This window comes from Besnoitia besnoiti, chromosome V (assembly GCF_002563875.1).
Source record: "Besnoitia besnoiti strain Bb-Ger1 chromosome V, whole genome shotgun sequence".
Taxonomy (NCBI): Eukaryota; Apicomplexa; class Conoidasida; order Eucoccidiorida; family Sarcocystidae; genus Besnoitia; species Besnoitia besnoiti.
The window spans coordinates 1,875,323-1,896,819 of NC_042360.1; the positions used below are offsets into that span (position 1 = coordinate 1,875,323).

Sequence of the window (21,497 nt, forward strand, 5' to 3'; positions counted from 1 at the left end):
GAGCAGAAATTTGCAATTCTTTCGGTTGTGTGTGGCGGTGGCATGGCTGCGCGGAGAATTATAGTTTTTTCTTGGATCAATCACTCTTCCGCTCTCCCCAAGGGGAGCTCCCCCTCGTTCTGTGCTTGCTCACCACATTGGTTTCCAAGGCTGCTTGCCTGAGGCGCCTCCGGTCGCGCTCCCAGTCTCGAGAGGTATCATCTACTGCTCTCAGGAGACGAAGGTGCCTTCACACGTTTCTTCAGGGCACCGTTTCTGAGCCCCTTTGTTCTGAACAAGAGAAATGTCAACGTTACACTTGGATTCACCACGCTCGCGTGGCCTTGCAGGTCTCCGAGCCTCCGACAACTTTGCGGAGTTCCAAGATTACTGGTCAGAGTGCTCCTCTGATGCAGGGGTTTCTGAGGGCATGAAAGGTTCGCTAAAGTGCTCTCCTTGCTGCCAGACCCGGCCCAAGACGGTTTTGTATATCGCGTCAGCCGGTCCTGCGGTTGACCTCAGTGGCGCTGAAGCGCAGCAGCTTCAGGAGGCGCCTGAGCAGAAATCCGTGACTAACGTCGCCGCAGATCCCCAGTTGCTGGCGTGTACCTCTTTTGGTGGCGGCACGCCGCCCACACTTTCTACTCGTGAGGTGCTCGAAGAGTCCAACACGGAGACGTCCTCCAAACCCCGCCGTGCGTCTACCTCCGCAAAAGCTAAGAAAGCCGGAGCGCATGTTAAATCAGGATCTGCAAAATCCAAGGACAGTGCAAAAGCACTACGTGGCGGACCCGCAACTCCGAAGAATGCCAAAGCGTCCCACGGTGCCCAGCAAGGCTCTAGTCGCCAGGGAAAGGCGCCGGGCTCCGGGGTAAGGGCGAGCAGTAGCGGGACCCGGGGAAAGAAGCAGGCCGCACGTGATACTCGCGGGAAAGCTAACTCCGCAAACACCCCTGCACCTACCGCAGGCGATGAACATCAACTCTCCGAAGGTTTCCAGGCATCCGGAAAGCAAGGGGCATCTGTCAAGCACGCTCCTGGGGAAGTTTCAGTCGCTCTTCCAGAGGTTGGCGCGCAGGCGGTCCCTGCTGTCGCGGATACGTCTGCCGCCTGCAGCGGCGTATCTCTCTCGCGTACAGAGCTTGCCGATGTACGTGCGGACAGCGGATTGCAAATCGATTCATGGGATTCAGTATCCCAGCGCGAGTTCCATGCTGCGGAGCAACGGTCAGCACTCCTCCGTGGTGCCTCACTGGCCTTGCAGAGCCGACCCATTTCGCAGCTCTCGTCCAGCGCAAGCGCCACGGCTGCAGCTCGGTCGCCTGTTAACGCTACACGACTGGTGGGTCCCTCAGTGGACGGAGGCTTCGTGAGTGATTCCGTACCACGCGCGTGGATTGATGTGAAGGGACAGGTTCGCGCGAATCATGAGATTCTGGAGCTCGAAAAGCGCGAGGACGATGACATGGTCTTTAACAAGCTGCCACAGCAAATCCTTCCCTCTCCGCCCAATCCAGCCTTCTGTCTGAACACAGAGCGGCCGCCACAGAAACCCGCTATCGATATCAAGTTCCGGCTCCTCTCTCGCGGTGAAAAGCGCCCCAGCCGTATCGCAAAGCTTCCGGGCGGTGTGCCTGTCGAGTACGAAGCTCGTCCAGTCTCAAAGACCGAAGGGGAAATACCGGGAGTGCAGGTCGTTCCTCCGCGCACAGGAAGTGTTCGGTTCGCCGTGTTCCAGGTGAAGCGCCGGGGAGAAACCGCACCCGCTGTTGTGGCATACAGTTGGCGCAACAAGAAGGCGGTGCAGCCTCCCGCGCAAGAGGGAACTAATGTCGCCTGCGACCTCCCATCTTGTCCCGAGGGCAGCGACCAGAGCCCCGAGGGCACCGGCAGCAGCCCAAAAGTAGGCCAGGAACAGTCCTCTGTCTGTGGAGCGGCTGCTTCAGCGCTCGAAACTGTCTGCGCCAGTGCCGATTCGGCGCAGCAAGAAGCTGCGGCTGATCAGCTTCAAGCTCTCCCGTCCGTAGCCGCCGCTGAGACTCAAGTACCTGCAGGATACGCGCTGCTGCAAGGAGTATGGTGCTGCACAGGGGCCGCGCAGATGCCTGAAGGCGACGCCGGTCAGGGCGAAACGCAGCCTGAGGCGGCCCCTGGGACCCTGGGATACGTGTACCCCCAGTGCACCGCGGACGGTTACGCGGCTCAGAACGAAGCGGCATGGAACATGCCAGCACAACAGTGGGACCCCACTTATGCCTCCGCGTATGGCTGGTACCAAGGATCGAACGACCAATGGGGTGCGTATCAAAATGAGGCAGGGCCTGTGACTGAACAGCCACAGACAGCGCCCCAGAAAGGAGGTTCTCCAGCTGCATCATCTGTCAAAGGCACGTCGATGTCTGCGGTCAAATCGGATCCGGCTGACACTCCGGCGAAGAGAAAGGCTGTCACACCTTCATGGCGGACCACGCCAAAGGCGCTTTCAGGACGAAAGGGCTCTACGGTGGGAAGGCTGGCGTCAGGAGGTAAGCAGCAGGCAAAGATCAGTGGTCGGCAATCTGCCGCCGCAGGCAAACGTGGATCCCGGTCAAGAGTGTCTTCGACTTCAACTGGGAATGGGAAGGCCGCGGCCGCAGCCAAAGCGAGTGACAACGCAAGTTCTACGCCTGTGAATGTACAGCCCTACCCAGCGGAGCCTGATGCCGCTTCTCTCCACCCACCACTTCAGACCGGCTATTCGGCTGTCTATATGGTGCCGACGTCTGAGAATCCGGCGGCCCCCGAGGCCCAGGTTTTGGTGGCCGTTCCTGCTGCACCGGACGCCGGTGCACCAGGCGACATGCCATCGTTTGCTGCGCCGGTTCTTGCCGACGACCAGCCATCTGTAGCGTCGCAGCTGTGTGCATGCAGTCCCTTGAGCTGTAAAAAGCCCGGGGACTTTTCCTGCTCCCTAAGCACGGTGGCAACGTCGGATGGATTCACCTCAGAGTCGAAATGGTTTTTCCGTCCTAGCTGGAAGGTGCCGTTTTCCTGCGTCGATCAGCGAGAAACGCCCAAATCGGTGGACGAGCAGGCTTTTCTGGCGGACTTGCCGACTCACTCCGATGTAGAGCAAGTGTCAGAGCCAGCCTTGGCAGACGCGTCGCTCGATGCATCCCTCACAGATGGAGCCGCATCGCCGGAGATGGCTGAGGCCTCGGACAAGGAGGAGTTTTCGCTGAAGACATGGCTGGCGAATAAGTTGTCGTGGACGACGCCCTCCGGCTCCAGCGAAGCGTGTCGTGAGTGTTGCGCTCCTGACTCGGAAGCCGTGAATGAGCTGCCGAAGGATGTACAGCCGTTTGACGCACGTGAAGACGGCGCCTCTCCGCCGCAGATGCAAGAGGAGCTTACGGAAGTCTTCCCTCCGCACTACGTCTCCAAAAGCGAGCAGACGAAAGACGGCGTTGTTCCAGTGCTATTTCGTGTGCTCAAACGGCGCGATAGGCGCGGCTCCGCAAAGCGCGGCCACATACTACTGCCTGGTGGCTACCTGCGCGACAAGGTCTTAGGTCTAGACGAAGGACGCGAAATGGTTTTGCGAGATGCTGCTGGACGCTGCGTCGTCGTCGCTGAGGGAGCAAGAGGCGAAATCATCTTACGAGGAGAGGACGGACGGGACATCGTCGTCAGTGGGACGTACCTGCGAGAAATGATCCTCCGCGGTAAAGGATCGAGCGAGGTTTCCTTGAGGGAGATGGTCCAAAGCGAAGATGCGGTAGAGTCAGCTGCAAAGCTCCTGTCAGCCGCTACCTTCTACGAAGGGAAAGAAGAACCTGTATTCCGCTTCCGCGTGATTCAGTCCCAGAGGCCGAAAGACAAGGAGAAGAGACGTCTTTTGGCATTCCGACCCCCTGTTCACGTGCGGAACCTGCCACCGTCAGTGCCTGAGTCCGCTTCTCTCGGTCTGGTAGACGGTGACGCACGCGTAAGCGGTCCCAGTCCTCCGTTGAGCTGTGCGTGCCCTCCGACGCTCTGCCGCAGCGTCTCCGCCGGGACCGAAGACTCGGTCGTGACGATGAAGTATGAGCAGCGAAGCACGTACGTGCCTTTGCCCACGCGAGGCAAGACTGTCCACTTCGTGACCCACTACGGGCTTGAGAGCTTATCTGCCAGGGACGGAAGCAAGATTGTTGCCGCTCCGCTTCCGGGTGTGTCCTCGTTCGCCGCCCAAGTAGCGAGAGATGCTGCGGCACGAGTTGCACAGCGTCAGGCAACGAAAAAGGAGGAGGTTGAGGACTTGGGGAGCGAGTCATCAGAGGACGATGCGGAGCCCACTGAGGAAGGGGGATCCGAGACAAGCGAGGAAGGAGTTGACGAGGAGTATTATGAAGGCGGTAGCGATGAGCAGGAGGAAACGTTGTTTGATTTCAGAAAAGCAACTGCATGGTGCAGGAGCATCTGTGGAGAGGCAGAGCTCTTCAGCGGCCCGAATTCATACCGAAGTGACGGACGCGTGTTACCGTCATGCGAGCGCGAACCATGTACTGAGGAGGTGGGAGAGACCCAACCGTCCGACTTCGCTTATGAACACACAATGGAGCGTACCGGCGAATCCGAGGTCTTTGCGAGAGCTGAGGGCTCTGGAATATTGTCGGACCGCGCCTCGCACACTTCTTGCGTGTGTAGTCGTTGGCCATGCAGCTGCTTGCGGGTCTCGTCCAACAGGGAGTCCTCTTCCAATATGAGTGACGCTATCGCGAGTCAATCGTCCCGCCCTGGAGGTGAAGCTGGGACGCCTGTCTCTGCTGCCGCAGGCACGCCCATGTCAGCAATAGCTTCCGAGCGTACTTCGCAGTCCTTCTGCGCCTGCGGGCGTTGGCCCTGCGGGTGCTCGCCGGTCGCATCGAAGGCAGCAGTCTCCTCGCGTGAGAGTGGAGTGGCTTCCGGGCGGTCCTCGCATTCAGGTCGTTTGTCCGGGCCTGTGACGCCTCTGGCGGCAGAAGCAGGCACACTCAACTCTGGGCAAGCTTCAGGAAGCACGCAGCACGCTTTCTATGAGTGTGGATGTTGGCCCTGCGGGTGCTCGCCGGTCGCATCGAAGGCAGCAGTCTCCTCGCGTGAGAGTGGAGTGGCTTCCGGGCGGTCCTCGCCTTCAGGTCGTTTGTCCGAGGCTGGGACGCCTCTGGCGGCAGACGCAGGCACACTCAACTCTGGACAAGCTTCAGGAAGCACGCAGCCCGCGTTTTGTGCTTGTGGATGTTGGCCCTGCGGGTGCTCGCCGGTCGCATCGAAGGCAGCAGTCTCCTCGCGTGAGAGTGGAGTGGCTTCCGGGCGGTCCTCGCCTTCAGGTCGTTTGTCCGAGGCTGGGACGCCTCTGGCGGCAGACGCAGGCACACTCAACTCTGGGCAAGCTTCAGGAAGCACGCAGCACGCGTTTTGTGCTTGTGGATGTTGGCCCTGCGGGTGCTCGCCGGTCGCATCGAAGGCAGCAGTCTCCTCGCGTGAGAGTGGAGTGGCTTCCGGGCGGTCCTCGCATTCAGGTCGTTTGTCCGAGGCTGGGACGCCTCTGGCGGCAGACGCAGGCACACTCAACTCTGGGCAAGCTTCAGGAAGCACGCAGCACGCGTTTTGTGCTTGTGGATGTTGGCCCTGCGGGTGCTCGCCGGTCGCATCGAAGGCAGCAGTCTCCTCGCGTGAGAGTGGAGTGGCTTCCGGGCGGTCCTCGCCTTCAGGTCGTTTGTCCGAGGCTGGGACGCCTCTGGCGGCAGACGCAGGCACACTCAACTCTGGGCAAGCTTCAGGAAGCACGCAGCACGCGTTTTGTGCTTGTGGATGTTGGCCCTGCGGGTGCTCGCCGGTCGCATCGAAGGCAGCAGTCTCCTCGCGTGAGAGTGAAGTGGCTTCCGGGCGGTCCTCGCCTTCAGGTCGTTTGTCCGGGCCTGGGACGCCTCTGGCGGCAGACGCAGGCACACTCAACTCTGGGCAAGCTTCAGGAAGCACGCAGCACGCTTTCTATGAGTGTGGATGTTGGCCCCGCGGGTCTGGGCGGCCATCTTCCGAGGGGCACATGTCCTTTAGAGGCAGTGATGTGGCCATGAATGTGTCGGCGCTGTCCGGGGATCAACTCGGGACACCTACGGCTGCAGATGCAGGCACGCCCGGTTCAGGAAGAGTTTCAGAAAGTGCTTCGCATGCTTTCTGCGCATGTGGTCGGCGGCCCTGCCCATGTGCGTCGGCTTCGCCCCACGAAGATGTGTCCTCTGGGGCCACTAGGGTCACGTCTGGTCAGCGTATTCTCTACGTGCATCCGTCTGGAGCCTGCCGGTCGTTTGTCAGCGGAGGCAGCGTGGGGGGGGTTGCCATCGAAGGCGCGTCGGAGTCCGCATACAGAGGCGTTTATGTGCCCTATGTGTGTGCCCCTAAGCCGTTCAGTGATAGCCTCACTGCGCAGGGTAGGACTCTGGTTTTGCTTCAACCATATCCGCAGCCGCCTCCGGCCCACGTCGTGATGCATGTTGCGGATGAAGGCAACCTGCCGCGTACTCAGATGTCTTCTAAACACATCTCGACGTCATGCTGCACGTGTCTTTGTTGGCCCTGCACTTGCTCGCCGGCATCCTCGAAAAAGAGCGCACTTACGCAGACCGGCAAGACGACCTCTAGCCACGCATTCTTGTCCCGAAACGCGGTGGCAACCAGGGCCGTGGTCGTCGACGAGGGGGTGCCATCTGATATCGTTCGTGAACGTTCGTCGCGATCCCTTTGTGTATGTGGCTGCTGGCCTTGCACTTGCTCTCCTTCATCTAGAAAGCACCTCTCCTCGAGATCTAGCACGCCTGTGTCACGCGAAACATCGCTGCAGCATGTTCCTTTTGTGAGCAATACGGTCGTGGTTGACGGAAAAGGCACCCCAGTTGCTACGATCGCTGAAGATGAGAAAGGCACTCCAGAATTCCCGGGCTCTCCCGCCGCGGGCGACAACGATTCGAGAGATGGCGACAGGTCTGCCTGCACAGCTCTGTGGAGCTGCGTCCCTCATCCGCCTCCGGTTTTCGCCGGTAACGTCAACGAATCTCCGTCACCCGCGCCTGCTCCTGGTCAATTTGTCGGCGTACCCGTTGGTGGAATGGATCAAACGTCATATGTGGCAACAGGATCCGAGGCGTGCTACTCCTCAGCATCACACCTTGTCACGTACCAACTTCCTGAAGCGCTGCCAGAGCCTCCTCCCCTACGGACTATGAAGATTCGCCTGCCTGTCCCACCTTCTCCAGAATTGACCGCTGGTGTGGGAACTCATTTGACGTTAGGCTCCGCAGAAGAGACGGCGATTCTTCCACCACTCGTGGTGCCTGTTGCCGCACCGCTGAGCCGAGTGAAGATCGCAGTGCTGCCGGCGCGGAACTCGGGCCCTGATCAGGAGTGAGACACGGATTCATTTGGGAGATAACCTCATGGTGTGTGGGGAGTCTCGTGAATCGAAGAGAAGTCGGAGAGTTGTGTGTGATTTGTTCTCATAAAAGGAATTGGTGTCGGCCAGCTCCACAATAAGGTTACCTGTTGAGCGGCGATGGAAGCTGTCTACTGCGTGCATGCCTCAACCGGCGAAGCATACATCAGTTTCCTTACGTCGTCTTCATCGGGTACACGTGAAACTAGTGCGGTGACATCTGGCTGTCTGTCGCACAAGGTCCCGAGGTATCGATTTCCGGATGAATAAGGTAACGCCTTTGCCCCTGCGTGAATTCCATCCTTCCGTAGTAGATTTCACATGCATTGTTTACTGTGCACTTCGAAAAGGCATTATTCTTTTTTTGTGGGATCACACAGTGCACCTATTAGCGTGAAAGGAGCCTGGGCAGCGGGCAGCGCGTCTACCTGGCTTGTTTTGTTGTCATTGTAGCCTACTTCAATTAGAGGCAGCAGGCATTTGCCCCTTCAGCCGCTTCTCGTTTTTGTCACTCCGTGTCCCTTGTGCTCATCCGTAACCCCCGCTGCCCTCTGCTGCCGGCCGTTCGCTTGCCGACGTGAATAAACTGGTTGGTCCTTGTTCTAGGGACGTGACCCAGTAGTTCTCTCATAGAGAGGGCGGAACGGATCGCACCCCTGTGCCCCCCCCCCCCCCCCCCAATCAGGTGCGCGCAGCTAAGTGTGTTTTATGTTTTATAACGTGTGTTTGGAATATTTGGGCGTCATCCAGTCTATGCCCTTTTGTCGATCTACTTGACGCATAAGTTGTTAACCGTCTCTGGCACAAACGGGAGAGACTTTTTATCCCTTCTATAGCTTGAAGGCAGACTTATGGGAATTTTTACCCTTTGTGTAAGCAGCTACCTTTCTTCAAGTGACGAGGACGGCAGCTCACGAACAGGTTCTGGCAAACGAGTTGCCACTATCTAGGGCGTCTATTCTTTTGTTATTCCGTTCACGGGAATGAGAACAGCTTTCACTTTCTCCATTCGTAAAACATGATTAGTGGCGGTCTTGACCCCATCAGCAACGCAGTGTGTACTACAGGAGATGCCCTAGATTTGCCGTAGGGAGTTAGCGGTGGCAAGTCTCGCTCAAGAAGGCAACCGACTCAAGGACTTTGTTCTCCGTACCTATTTACTCCCGTCAGCGCAGAAGTGTAGCAGGAATCAAAGCACTTGTTTCCTCAGCAGGTCCTCTGTTTTCGAATCTGCATGTACGGATCTTGCAAGTTGGGTCCTGAAAGGTCCTCTCAACGTTTCGCCCATCCCCATAACATCGGTGTCAGTACTATTGATAAGTATACTCCTGTGCCGTTCTCATTCGATGATCCCCTGACGCCTGCTCTCTCTCTTACGGCGGCTACGAAAAGCCATCTCTCAGAGCAGTAGGCTCGTGGCATGTTCAGATAGTGTCCACAGGCTCTCTCGCGGGGGGACGAGAACTACAAGAATGTGATCGCTCGCAGAGCTCCCGTGGGTCTTGTGTTACCTAAAAGTTTTGTAACCCTCTACGTCAATGTCGCGGTCATACAGTGCTGCTTAGTCCTCGCCTGTCGTTGGAAGCCAGGTAGTTCACCGGAACCTCCTCACTTTGGGCAATGTCATAGGCCAAACCCATATGTACCCTCCGATATTATGTTCAGCATGCAGACGGTTCCTCGTAATCAACTTGTTTCAGAAAGGGTCTACTGGCCTATGACATTGCCCAAAGTGAGGAGGTTCTGGTGAACCACCTGGCTTCCAACGACAGGCGAGGACTAAGCGCGTGTCCTCTCAAGGGTTCGTGGTTTTTCGGCCGTAGCGAAAATGGTTAGACAGGTGAGAGGCCCCTCAGCACTCCTATTTAGATGGAATTTCTTCACGATTACACAATTCTCTGTAACCAATGTATTCCTGCGGCCAGGTATCTAGCCAAGTGCACGAGAAAGCGTTACAGTATGTGGTTACCCGGGCGCACTCGGGGATCATTATATGATTGCGATAGACTATATCTTGAGTCGATAGGCGAGTCAGACAAGGCTATGCTCGCCAGTTCACATTCACAATAGAGGAAAGTGAGTGGGGCACCCGCTACCATATCGATGAGTGGCCTGCCACTGTATATGGAAGGGTCCTATACTGCTGTAGCCCACAAAGCAAAGCCTTCAGATGTGTTCCCCTGATGCGGCTCGGAAACAGGTGTGGGTGATATCCAGAAACTGTGTCATCCTTAGTGGACAGCGGTGTTATGTCGGTTTGTTGATGGCTGGTGGTGCTAGTGTCACTGTTCGTGGTTTCACTTAATGGGGCCGCTGGGGCTGCCCATGGTGAAGGTCAACAAACTCCCCCCGCCGACAGATAATGGCGCACAGGTCCAAAAGGGCCACCAATGCTGTATCGTAGATGTTTCCTCAAAGGGACACGACGCGGGAAAGCCTATTCCCCTAGCGCTCTACGCCCTACTTTCAGGAAAAGCACAGTTTTTGTGCCCCACACCTGCCACACGTGATAGTCTAGCCGTCATTGTGTCCGGCACGTGCGCACGCTCATCTTCCTGTAGGGCGGTTTGATGTGAAATCGTTTCTCGGTGTCGCGTGGTTGGTAGAGATTATCTTTGGCCGATTAGCGGCGCATCTACACGCCATAAAACCCAGCTACACCAGAGGACATAGAAGTAATGGTGTTTCCTTGCGTGTGACCAAGCGTCAGCGATGACGTATTTCTTTGCATGTCCGACGTGGGGTGGCAGTGAACAACCCCCCAGCGTGACCCCTAGGCTGCGGCATCCTCACTGGCCAAGCCTTAACGATTCCGGAATGAGAGGATTAGCAATTTCCACCTCATCAACCTCTCAAGAGGGCTCCGATGCTCCTCGATCAAAGGCTGCCTCCTGTCTGGTACGTGTTCTGTTCTCGTCCCTAATGTGACGTCAAAAGTGACTTCTTGAGTACTAGTCTGCTCCTCGGTAGAGCACCTACCTCCTTCCTTTGCAGGCATCAGAGCGGCAAGAGAGATGACGTACCGGCAGGGTGTGCTCTAGCGTTGGTATGTTCCCTTGCTGCTTCCCAAGCGGGTAGAAAACCGCTAGCAGCCATAGGAGCGAAACCTGAAGGACCTTTCCGTTTGCCGGGAGATCGCATATTACAGGAGTCTTCTCGGTCATGATACCAGCTTTTTCGCTTGTCTGCTCGAACGTGAACGTGACGCTGTATTCACTATTACCTGAACCCCCGACGCCAACCCAGATAGTCTGCCGATACCCATCTGCAGCAAGCTCTTCACGAGTTCGCGTGGATTTCGATGTGTTACTCGGTACGACCGAGTCTACGGTTAAATATGAAGGAGGCAACATCTCATGCTGAGCACCTTACCTTTCTCATGTGAAAATGGAGGCGCATGAGACGCAAGAGAATGGGGCAAGCGCCGCAAAAAAGGTGAGACGACAAGCATGTTTTCCTCTGTCAGGAGCACCTGCTAGCGCCACCTTCAGTACCGCGGTGCGCTTGTTTCAGTATGATGAGTTGAAGAGTCGCTCATGGCATCAGCCGTCTTCACCGATATTGATGCGCACAGGTGGAGTCCCTAGCAAAAATCATGAATTTCTCCTCACACCTACTGGTCGCTAGAGGTAGGGCCACTGTTTTCCTGCTGTTGCCTTTCCCCAGCTAATCCAGCTTCATTTGTCGACTCCGGAGATATCATGCAGAAGCTGTGGCAATGGCTGCCCGGGTGTGGAACAACTAGCGGCGACATCCAATACCTTCACATGTGTATCACTCGTCAGGGAGACGACGAATGCATAGAAAGAGAGGACACGTGTTTGTAGTGGGTTCCGGCAGCGGAGGAACAAGGATAGGCATAGATGCCGAGAGTGCTGTCGTTACGAACGATTGTAACGGAAGCTGTACAGCCCTTTCCGCGCGAGATCTGCTTCAGAATAACAGACAGTCATTGTAGCTGGCTGAAAAGTCATTACAGTGGCAGGACACGGAAGGTCAGGTGCAGACCCACCGAGAAGGTGACACTCGCCAGAAAAATCTAATAATAGATCGGTACAATGTGCGGCAATCTTTCGTATGCAGGCAAGGCTGCCGAAGGAGCCGACCTACTGCGGAGGCTGATTTCTCTGCTAGCTGACGCAGATTTTGGTAGCCGCGCGTGCCTGCAAGTTTGCCTTCTCCAGGCTACGCTTTGCAATCTGCTCCGTGTTCTCCTGGATGCCGGGAAGACAAAACAAGCCGCAGAAGAAGCGTGGAAAGCAGTGGAACTACAGGACTCCACTGGTGTTCATCCTCTTACAAGCGCGGCAATTCACCTGAACATCTGTTCGTTGTTTTCCCGATCGAAGCAGTGAGCACCAGGAATCCACAATCCGTACGCAGCGTCCTGGTTGCACACTAGGTGTGCATCCGCAGTTGTGTCTTTGAGCTTGTCCCGTTCACTCTAGAGAGGCCACACGCTTTACATCATTTTTGCAGCCTCCGCTGTTGAAGGTCTGTCCGAAAAAGGAGCGCTGAAAAATGGGTGTGACGGACCGGAAGGACGGTGTTGGAAAATAGTCTTCCGAGTAACCCGGGCGGTGGAGTATGCTTCTGGCACATGGCGTTGAAACAGTTCTTTCGATGGTCGCCCGTTGTCAGCAAATAGCGGTTAGCCTTTCCTTTTCCTTACGTACTCAGGGATGCAATACCAATCAGATAATAACTGATGCTAGACTCAATGCTACACTTACCAAACATTCAATGCAGACCGGACATAGCCAACACGACACAGCACACCTCAGTTTTTCCCGTCTGTATCGAATATATTTTGATAGGCATCGCGACGCACTCAAGCACGCAGCTAGGGCAGCTGATCTTCTTCAAGGTCCCGCGGGGGGCCTCGCTCACACAGTTCTGTCAGGTAGGGCGCATGCGATGATTGTTCCGCATGGTCGTGCATCTGCAATGCCCAGCTCCTCTGTGACCCTGGGAGCGATCGCACCGCGCAAAGATTCTGGCTCTACTGTATTCGGTCTTCAGTTTCACTGGTCTATTCCGCAGTATCAGCTAACAGTTGTGCTGAGAAATCTAGACTTTAGAGGGTTCGACGAGGGCGGGGTTCTGATGAAAGCAACTCACGTTCGACGATACCCTCGGGTGATCTCCGCTTGAGATGAAGGGGCTCTGGCACTAACAAAACAAACCTGTGTTGTTTCCTGGAAAGAAACACCAGTGTGCGTCCAGTAGCTCACCGTGTTTTGGTATATCCGATACCGGAGATACGTCGATTGAAGCGTTGATTAGGGTGTGTCAAGGGGGCGGATCCATTAGGTTCTATGCGGCAGTATTTACCACACAGTATGGAAGGTAAGCAAGCATTTGCACACAATAAGTTGTAGCTCTGACCGGCCTGGGGAGCCGCGCGAACGCAAATTCTGCACTAAGCTTCTCCTTCTGGGATGGGCCGGATGTGCGCTCTTTGGCAGGCGACCACGCTACCCTGCTAGTATCGTCTCACTACAGTATGGGCGTCCAGAACGAGCACCTTCATCTCCGCGAAGACGCCATTGTCAGCTACAGTACAGCGCTTGAGATCGCAACTGAAGCCCTCGAGAAAAACCATCCAATGACAGCCCGTCTACATCAGATTGTGTCTTCTTTTCGAACTGTGAGCTCCGCGGCGTTACTGCGTCGTCACCTAGTGCCAATGAGTACTGCACACAGACGTGAGAAGCACGTCACACGCATCCCGCCACCGGGCCTCCATAGCCAATGGAGGCGTCGAGTGTAGCGGCCGGCAGCCTTCGGGGGGAGCCATGCTACGGAACCGCGGCGCTCTTGATAGAAGTTCGTCGTTATGATAATACTTCCGCATACCGGAGCTGAATGACTGTGTGTCCCGCAAAAACCAGTCAGGCATTTCCTACAGACGCATTCAGACTCTGAAACAGTGCCGCCTGTTTACCGCAACGCATGCGATCGCTCGTCCCAAGAAAGGTAAGATACGGTACTGTAGTCTGCACGTGGGCATTTGCCTTAGGTGATAGAGGGCTCTCGGGGATTTCTTCCGTCGAATGATTCCCGATGTTTTTCAGATCCGAGTAGAGTCAATCACAACAGCAAGGATCTGGAAACACGCAGCTACTGGGTACAGCGGAACCACTTGGGTAGCTGGCCGCAGGTGAGGAACGCACATGGAGATAACCGGCCCGTAGCGTTTGAAGCCCCAATCATGAACGGACTGGCGCTGCGTTTAGAATGTCACTGATTTCAGTCAGTGTGTCACTTCTTTATTTAGTTTCAATCCTGCCGGAAATCAATTTCTGTACGATATGCAGGGCTCAGATTCACTTCGCGTTGAAGGTGTTCATGCGCGTATCTGGCCTTCAACCGATCAAAGAACGGTGAGCTTTAGAAAATATGTCGCCGTAGCGTCGTAAAACTATTCCTGGTCGGCGTCTGTCCGCGTCAGCATTCACGGAAGCAGCAACTGTTCGCTGTAAGCCGACGTCTGCTCCGCAGGTGCCTCATGTGCCTGCACAGACAGTGGGAGTCTGCAGTGTACATGCACCATACTTCAACACAGCGAGGGGCACGAGGACTCTGATGTTGTCGAGACTTCTTGTACCCTGACTTTGAGAGCGCTGTTCCACGCGACGGCAGGATCTGTGATAGTGCAATGTCAACGTGATTCACCGACACTGGCTCTGTACGGTGTATATTTCGGCTGTCCCGGAAGTGCGCGGGTGGACAACAAGGCAACAGATGCTCAAATATCAAAAATCTGACACCTTTCGTAGAGTACACGTGTACAGTTCTACACGAAGGCTGGTGCTGGCGTGCCGGGCTCTCTGTAGCGTTTCAACCACTTGCAAAGAAGAAGGCAGCGCAGAGAAGAGACTCAAACACGCCCCCTCGATCAGCTATTATCCAGTGTGGAAGCGCAAGACGTTATTCAAGAATCAATTATATTATTCCATGACTCCATCTCAGAATATGCGTCTGTTGCAAGGCATCACCAATGCAGCAGGTGAGTCTTCTCATCTAACTAGATAACTTGGGAAACGTGCTGTTAGTGTTGAACGCTACCTCAGTCACGGCCGCGTAGCGCTCTTTCCCTGCTGGTTCGTATGATTGTGACAAGAATGGCTCTTTGATGACAATGCATCGCCTAAATCTTGCTCTGTTTCTTGTTTGCCAGTTACCTCTATTGCTCGACCCACTCAAATACCCTCCTATTTGTGGCAGCAAAACAAGGTGATATGATGTGGTGTTTTGTCTTCTGCCATACAGCGCCTACACGATGAGAGGCCACAACGATGAAGGAGGGATTCCTACAAACTGCCCACAAGGGGAAAATCAAGATGGAGATTCCGTTTGTTTACCCCTCGGAGAGCCTACGCAGCGTCAGTAAGTCTTCGATTCAATCACATGAAGCGACGGCTTTCACTGAGGTTTTGAGCGTGGGGGGATGTGCAGCGTGGATTTTAGGGCGGGTCTCAGGACCAGTCAGCACTGAGCTGTGTTGCTGTCTGTGGCACCTTATCTCGAATCATGATATCCTGGGATATCGCTGTTGCTTCTCTACCCTGCTGTTTAGGCAGAACACCGGGCCTTTTTTTCCTGCATTTTGCAAGTGGTAGGCAGCCCTCCTGTGTTTGTTACTCGCGGCGCGCCCCGCGCGCAGCGGGCAAGGCGGTGGTACGCAGTGGGGGTGCTGCGTGGTATGGGCTTTTGTAATGCAGCATATGGGCTGAAGTGTCAAGCAGCGACGCATCGAGTGCTGCGTTCTCTCGGTCAGACCCTCCAGGCGACGACCGCAGAAGCAATTCACACGTAGAAGGCCATGGTGAATCTCCAGTGATGGGGGCCGGGCCAGCAAGTCATCGCTCAGCAGGAGCGAGGGGAAGCGCGACCGATCAGTGTACCCCGACTGAGAGAGAATGCATGGATGGGGGAGGTCGAGAGAATGGGCACTCTGTGCGCTCGGCAGGCGTACAGTGCAGACTGCTGCTGGGTGAACAGTTATGCAAGCCAGACCCCACAGGCTCTTCCACCCCATCCCCGGCGTACGGAGGGCCCTCAGATAGCCGGCATGGGGGCGAGCGGCGGCGAGTCAGCTTCTCGTCTAGCGCTGCTGAAGTCGTATTTTGGGAGCGTGGAGAAAACAGCTGCTCAGAGAAGGTAGAGCCGCCCTCCTTCTCTCCGTACGACGATGGCCCGCCGCTCAACTTCGGAGAGTCCGTCTCCATAGCTTGCCAAAAGCATCTTTACAAGAATTTGGCGAAGCGTGAGGAAGCTCCTGCCGTGAGTGTCAGTAGCCTTGAATTCGACGAACAGGCAGACGGCAATTGCATGACAGAGGCAGAGTTGCCTCCACGTGGTACGCCGATCCCGTTTAATACGCCACGTTCTGAGCCGAGGCGCTCAAGTCTGAGAACTCTCGAGCGGTCATTTTACAGCCCGAACAGAGGTCGGAGAGTGAGTTTTCATGAAGGTGCCCAAAAGTCGTTTACCAGCAGCGCTCCCTCGCTGAAGCCTTGCGCGAGAAATCAGGTTGTGGTAGTGGCAAAAGATTACCTGGAGAGGTTACTTTTCAGAGCCACTCCAGGCAAAAGACTGACAAAGCCGAGGCGGCCCACACCATGGCCGGGGGTGCTGCTTAACTGCGACGGTGCAGAGATGCCTGCTTTCGGCAGCGAAAAGGCACAGGAACTGTCTCAATCTTATCTGTCTGTTCTTTCTTCGAAGGCAACTGTGGCGTGCGTGGCAAGGGCGTTCGTTGAGAGAGTGGTGTGCGAAGCAAGCACCCTTGCGTTCAATTGATGAATCGAGACTGCTTTGGGTTACTAATGAGTGAACAGCACAGCCACGATGCAGTTAGTCGTTTTGTCACTGCAGTGCTGAGGGCCCAGCGCGTGGAACGCAGCGTGCCAACTGCAGACTAGGGGTTCTGCCCAACACATGGTCGTCTTGCAAGCCGCGCTTGAAACTGTAATAGTGAAGTATTCCAGCTATGATGTATCTTGTCGCGCGCCGAAAGTGAAAACATCCTCTGTCTTCTGGTTCGCCTGTAGAAGGACAAGAAACCGCCACCGTAGATAGTGCGTATGTAATTAATTCTTTTACTGAAGGCTGGCGTTTCTTCAAAGCCATAAACGTGCCGCTCTGACGTGTTTGCTGAATCCCCTTTGTAACACGGCGAGGGATGGTTTGTCCCGAGTGGCGCCGCGATTAACTGGTTCTCGCCTGAGGAACTGCAGCACGATTGGGTGCAGAACGTCGCTCCTTTCGACCAAGATGGCGTGTCATGCGCCTACGGCACATACACAGTTTTGCTCGTCGTGCCCATGCTGTCACACGGGGTTCTTCTGCAGACCTGGGTGTAGCCGTAGCTCCGGAAGAAGCGTACCTTTCTTGCGGTTCCGTTTTTCTTCGTCCAGTTGTTCGCGCTGTATGCGTGGACCAGTTGAGACACCCTTCTTTTCTTAAGCGGTTGCTTTCGCTGGTTCGAGGCATAGAAAGGGAAACTGCTCGCAGTCTTCAACGTAGGGTCAGGAAGTCGGTCTGGCTTGAGACCGTACCCGGGAAGGCCACCGCACTGGAACGAAGGCCACGACCAAGATGAAGCGTATACGAGGTCATCAGCCGACGCTGCAAGCAGGTGTTCAATCTCATTGGCTGCGGCCGCCAGGTGCACGTTGTGAAGGGGCGGCGGGCAAACGGGGTCGCCGGGCATCTGCGTAGTACCCCTAGGTCCGCGCGCGGGAAACTGTTCTTGTTCACGGTCCTGCCCCACAGTGATAAAAAAAGGAAAGCATGCGGCAGCGTCTTGCAAACATTTTGCCGCTCCTGTGGTTTCCCTTCTCTTTCCCGCAAACCCTGCCAAACAACCTAGTTGGCCATCAGCACCGCGAGTTCCTACACCATGCCTGCCTTCACCACCGAATCTTAAGGGTACTGGATGGCTTACAGGGTACGGCTGCGATGGTGCGGTCGGCAGGTGAGGAAGCATGCCGGGGCTTTGTGAGGTTCCAGGGTAAACTGGATCGACGGAGGGCTGTTGCAGCGGCGCGGTTCCTTCTCCCTGCTGCAACTCAGGAAGCGCGTCATCTGCTGCTTTGACAGGCGCATCTTGGATAGCCCGTTGTCTGCAGTCGTCTGAAGTAGTCGAATTGGTGCGGCACATTCTCCACGTAGCAAAAGCGTCTTGCATACACCGGAAGTGGCACACTACCATGGGAAGGAAGGTCACATCTGCGGTGCTAGTCGGCGCCTCTGTCCTGTGCGATATCTCTGATCAACGGGGAGGCTAGCGAGAAAGTTCTCGCGGCTTACAGGTGATCTGGAAGCATGCGCTTCGAGCGCGGAGTATAGTCCGTTGCACCTCCCTTTGCGTAGCCCCGGCCAAATGTCGGCGTTTTTCCCCCGTTTCAGGATCACACAGCACGCCGCTTGGTCAGGTGTTTCCCAGAGTCCAAGTTACGGCGAATCAAAGAAGTGAAAGATGTGCTTCCCACGTTTTTCGTCTAGTATAAAGAGAACGAACAGGGTGATAATCATTCCTCGGTGTCACAGGACGCTCAACGTCTTGCGGCCGTGCGATTCCGAGACTATCAGAGCTCTCTTCTTGACACTTACCGCAGAGGTAGGGACACGCGGCTGGCGGACTCCCACGACTGTACGCATTTCCGGGGTTGCAAGAGTCGCGCGCATTTTCACCTTTAGTTCTGCCACGCTCAAGTCGATCTCGCCCTCTTGTCAACACCGCCTTGCCTCTGAACTCTGAAGGGTTTTCCACATCGCCGTCCTCTGAGCTCAAGTGTAGCGTTTGTCTGATTCTCCTAAACCCCGCCCCTCGTTTCTTGGTTCTGCAACACACAGCAACCCAACACCTGTGCAGCTTTCCCGGCCTTGGTCTACTGTTCCGTCGGTCGTTTGCGCCTACGGAAGTCAGTGGACTTGAGAGAGCTCTTGGTCGCAGCGCCATAGACGTCCACAAATGCACTGGCTGCACATTTCGTCTTAGGGCTGTGTCGCTGACTCGGCCTTGCTAATCCACTCGCTGAATCTCTGTACTCAGTCCCGCGTTCACCTGCCCTCTCTTTGAACGGCGTAAAGCAGTTATGGCTGTGCCCTTGCGAATGTGCCCTCTACCGCACGTGAAGAGAATGCTCACATTTCTGTCTCTCTCTGTCGGTAGTACTCCTCAATTTGTCTGCGAAGAAATCTGTTTCGCAGCTCCCGCTTTTTCTCTTTTTCTTGGAGGTAGCTCTGGTTCTGAAGCTCCTTTTGCATTCTCTCGCGAAGCTCCTTTAGTCTGGCATCGAGTTTGCGCTCCTTGTACTTTTCTATCGCAAGCAGTTTGGCAATCTGTGTTTGCACGTTTGGAGAATCAAAGGCGATAGAGAAAGACAAAACTGCTACCACGTGATGTGCCGGGGCCGCCGTTGCTTAACTGGAGGAGTATCCTTTGTGCTCACAGACCGGTGAACACTTCCTGTATACACTCGCTCTCTGCAAGCGTGCGAGGGCCAAGACCTGAGTTGCGAGAACAGCGCTCGGTTGCTTAGTAGTTCTTCGGCGATGCTCTCAGACCGGCGCTCACCTGAGCTGCCTCAACTTCTTTCGTCTTTCTCTTATTATCGAGAGACTGCGAAGGCGAACAAGAGGAAAGGGCCACCTAGCAAACTACACTGGCGCACAGTGCGTTTTCGGCGCAAGGCACCCGAAAATGAAGGTGTGGGCAGCCAATGCGTACGAGGGAGGTGAAGCCTGCTGTCCAACAACCCTGAGTTATCCCGTACCTCCACTGCCACTTCGCGGTCGCGCCGGTAACGCTCCGGAAGGCATCCAGCAAAAAATCTGTCGTTAGTGTCATCCATCTGAGTTCTCGGGCTGCCAGCTGCCAGATAGAGGACACTGAATGGAGAGAAATCTCTGTCACCGGATGGCCTATCCCGTGGGGCAAACGAAGAGTTTTGAGGCGACCGCAGCTGAAGGGGCTCCAAAAGGGCATCTCGATAGCTTCGCCTTAGGCCTGAGAGCTTGTTATCCGTTGGCAGAGTCGGCGACGTCGTCGCGTTGGATGGTTTCCCCGTCATTGCTGAGGACAGCCGCGCTTCGTAACGGTAGCCGGCTGTGGCTTCAGCAGCTGGAACGCTTGAGTCGCACTCGATGGGTGATGGCACAGCCTCCCTTCGGTCTGACTCATTTTCACACCATAGTGACTGAGTTTCGCCCACAAGTTTCGTTGACGACTCAGACCCTCTGTGAAGCCCAGCCGTGTGTGACTGGCTGGGTGCCGAGACATTTCCGCCTTTAGGTCGGCGGCCGGCTGTCGTGGACGTCCACACGCCCTGGTGAGAGGCGCCGGATCGCGGTTGGCAATGGAGGCCAATGTCAGCCAGGGTCTCTCGGAGGCTAACTTGCAGAGACCTGGTGTAGTATTCGGCGGGTGAGGCAGTGCCGTCTGCTCCTGCCGCGTCCACGGCCGAATCCTCATAGAGCCCCAGGAGAATTAGCTCGTTCTTATAGTTATGGCTCATTTCTTCGCATGGGAGGGGAAGCGTGCATACACAGCACCTGCCGGCAAACGGCAGTCGGCACGAAGCGCCGTTCGCGCACGTCTTGACAGCCTTGTTGAGCAGGGTCTGCGTGAATGGTTCCAACAGCCCTTCGCTGAAAATATTCAGCATTCGCTCACGCTGTTGAAAGCACACAACGAAGGAATCAGAGAAAATCCTGCGCCGTTCAAAAGTTGCTGTCAGCAGAGCCCGCTGCCAGTAGTCCACTCATCCGTGTCGCACGGGGCAAGTGTCTTGCTACACCAAGTGGCCCCACCGAGGAACACTCTTTACCAAAACCAAAGAACACAGCTCTCTACACGAAGTCGTTTTTCACTACGAACTCGATCTGCTGGGTTTCCTTCTTCTCAGAGTAGCTTGCCTTGTACCGGAAAGTGGGCGGCTGTACCTGAATCAGGCTTATAAGAGGAGGAGTGAGGCCTTCTGGGTGGACTTCGCTGAAAGCGTCCTTCTCCAACTCCTGCACCATGCTCAAGACGCGGGAAAAGTTCAAAGTCATCCGCTGCTGCTGGAGCAGGCTTCATACCGCCTGTCCCCTTCGCAGAGCTGACATGTTCGCCTTCTGGCGTTACAGGTCTGGTAGCAAACATTGCGGCAGGCGGGAGTCTTTACGGTAGACGTGCATCAACATGCAGTTGAGCGGGGTCGCCGGAGTGTGCCGCACAGTGGTCAGCTCACCAATTTTTTTATGGCAGGCCGGAATTCAGCCATCGGAAACGGAATGAACGGAGGCCAGCCTCGCTCTTGGCAATCGCGTCGGAGGGTTCTTCAAACAATACATCAGGGAAGTAACTAGATTGCCCCTGCGAGTGGAAGACCGCTCTCGAACCTGTGATCAAAAGACTGCCTCAGAGCTGCATTTCTCGGCTGATTCGTTGGGCCCTTCGCACGAGTTGGGGTAATGTCAAATAACGACTATGAAGGTGATGCGGGTGAAGTGGAGCGCCAGCCCTTCAAACGCTCGCTCTCTATGCGCTTTCATCACAAAGGGAAGTGACAAGAGACAAGCAGTTGGTTTGTGCACAGGCAGTGGGCACACATTTTATTGGAGCTTGCACGATGCCACTAGGAAAAGGCACCTATGCGATGCCCTCAGAAGACAGGCGGCAATCAGAAGGCATGTAGGAACCCGAAATGTAAACGTTTCGTCCTTATTGACGAACTTTAAGTGTGTCCTTAGGCTCTCGAGAGTATCCACGCTGCTCTCTGAATAACGGACGCTGTCCAGCGGCGGTAGACCCATAGCGTGAAGAAGTTCGTCGATTCTAGTTTTCAGCCAGCGCGCTTCGTCCTCATGTTTTGCCAAGAGAGCGTATTGCCTACAGAAAATACATTCAACGAGGACTTTAAGCGACTGCAGGTCTTCTCTTTTTTCTTTGAAAACAGCACCACACCGGCTCTCAGTGTGCTTCTAATGATGTCCGCGGCGCCCTCCAGCGAACTCAAGCTTCTGCTTCTACAGCGCAGACGAAGGTGCCATGAGTGCTGCTCGTCAGCGGAATGGCCGCGTTGTTGAT

The 21,497-nt window shown here is 55.5% G+C and overlaps 2 protein-coding genes across 2 annotated transcripts; one reads left to right on the plus strand and one right to left on the minus strand.

The window, feature by feature from the left end:
- Nucleotides 1-283: 283 nt before the first annotated feature.
- Nucleotides 284-7,387, plus strand: BESB_060860 (uncharacterized protein; the record flags this gene model as incomplete). The annotated part of the gene is made up of 1 exon (XM_029364500.1): nucleotides 284-7,387. The coding sequence occupies one exon, from the start codon at nucleotides 284-286 to the stop codon at nucleotides 7,385-7,387; it is 7,104 nt and encodes a 2,367-aa protein (XP_029219208.1).
- A 9,020-nt stretch (nucleotides 7,388-16,407) lies between these two features.
- On the minus strand, nucleotides 16,408-20,449 carry BESB_060870 (uncharacterized protein; the record flags this gene model as incomplete). Its single annotated transcript, XM_029364501.1, has 8 exons — nucleotides 16,408-16,464; nucleotides 16,806-17,183; nucleotides 17,367-17,554; nucleotides 18,035-18,264; nucleotides 18,573-18,766; nucleotides 19,002-19,046; nucleotides 19,201-20,100; nucleotides 20,369-20,449. The coding sequence occupies 8 exons, from the start codon at nucleotides 20,447-20,449 to the stop codon at nucleotides 16,408-16,410; spliced, it is 2,073 nt and encodes a 690-aa protein (XP_029219209.1).
- Between the last annotated feature and the right edge of the window lie 1,048 nt (nucleotides 20,450-21,497).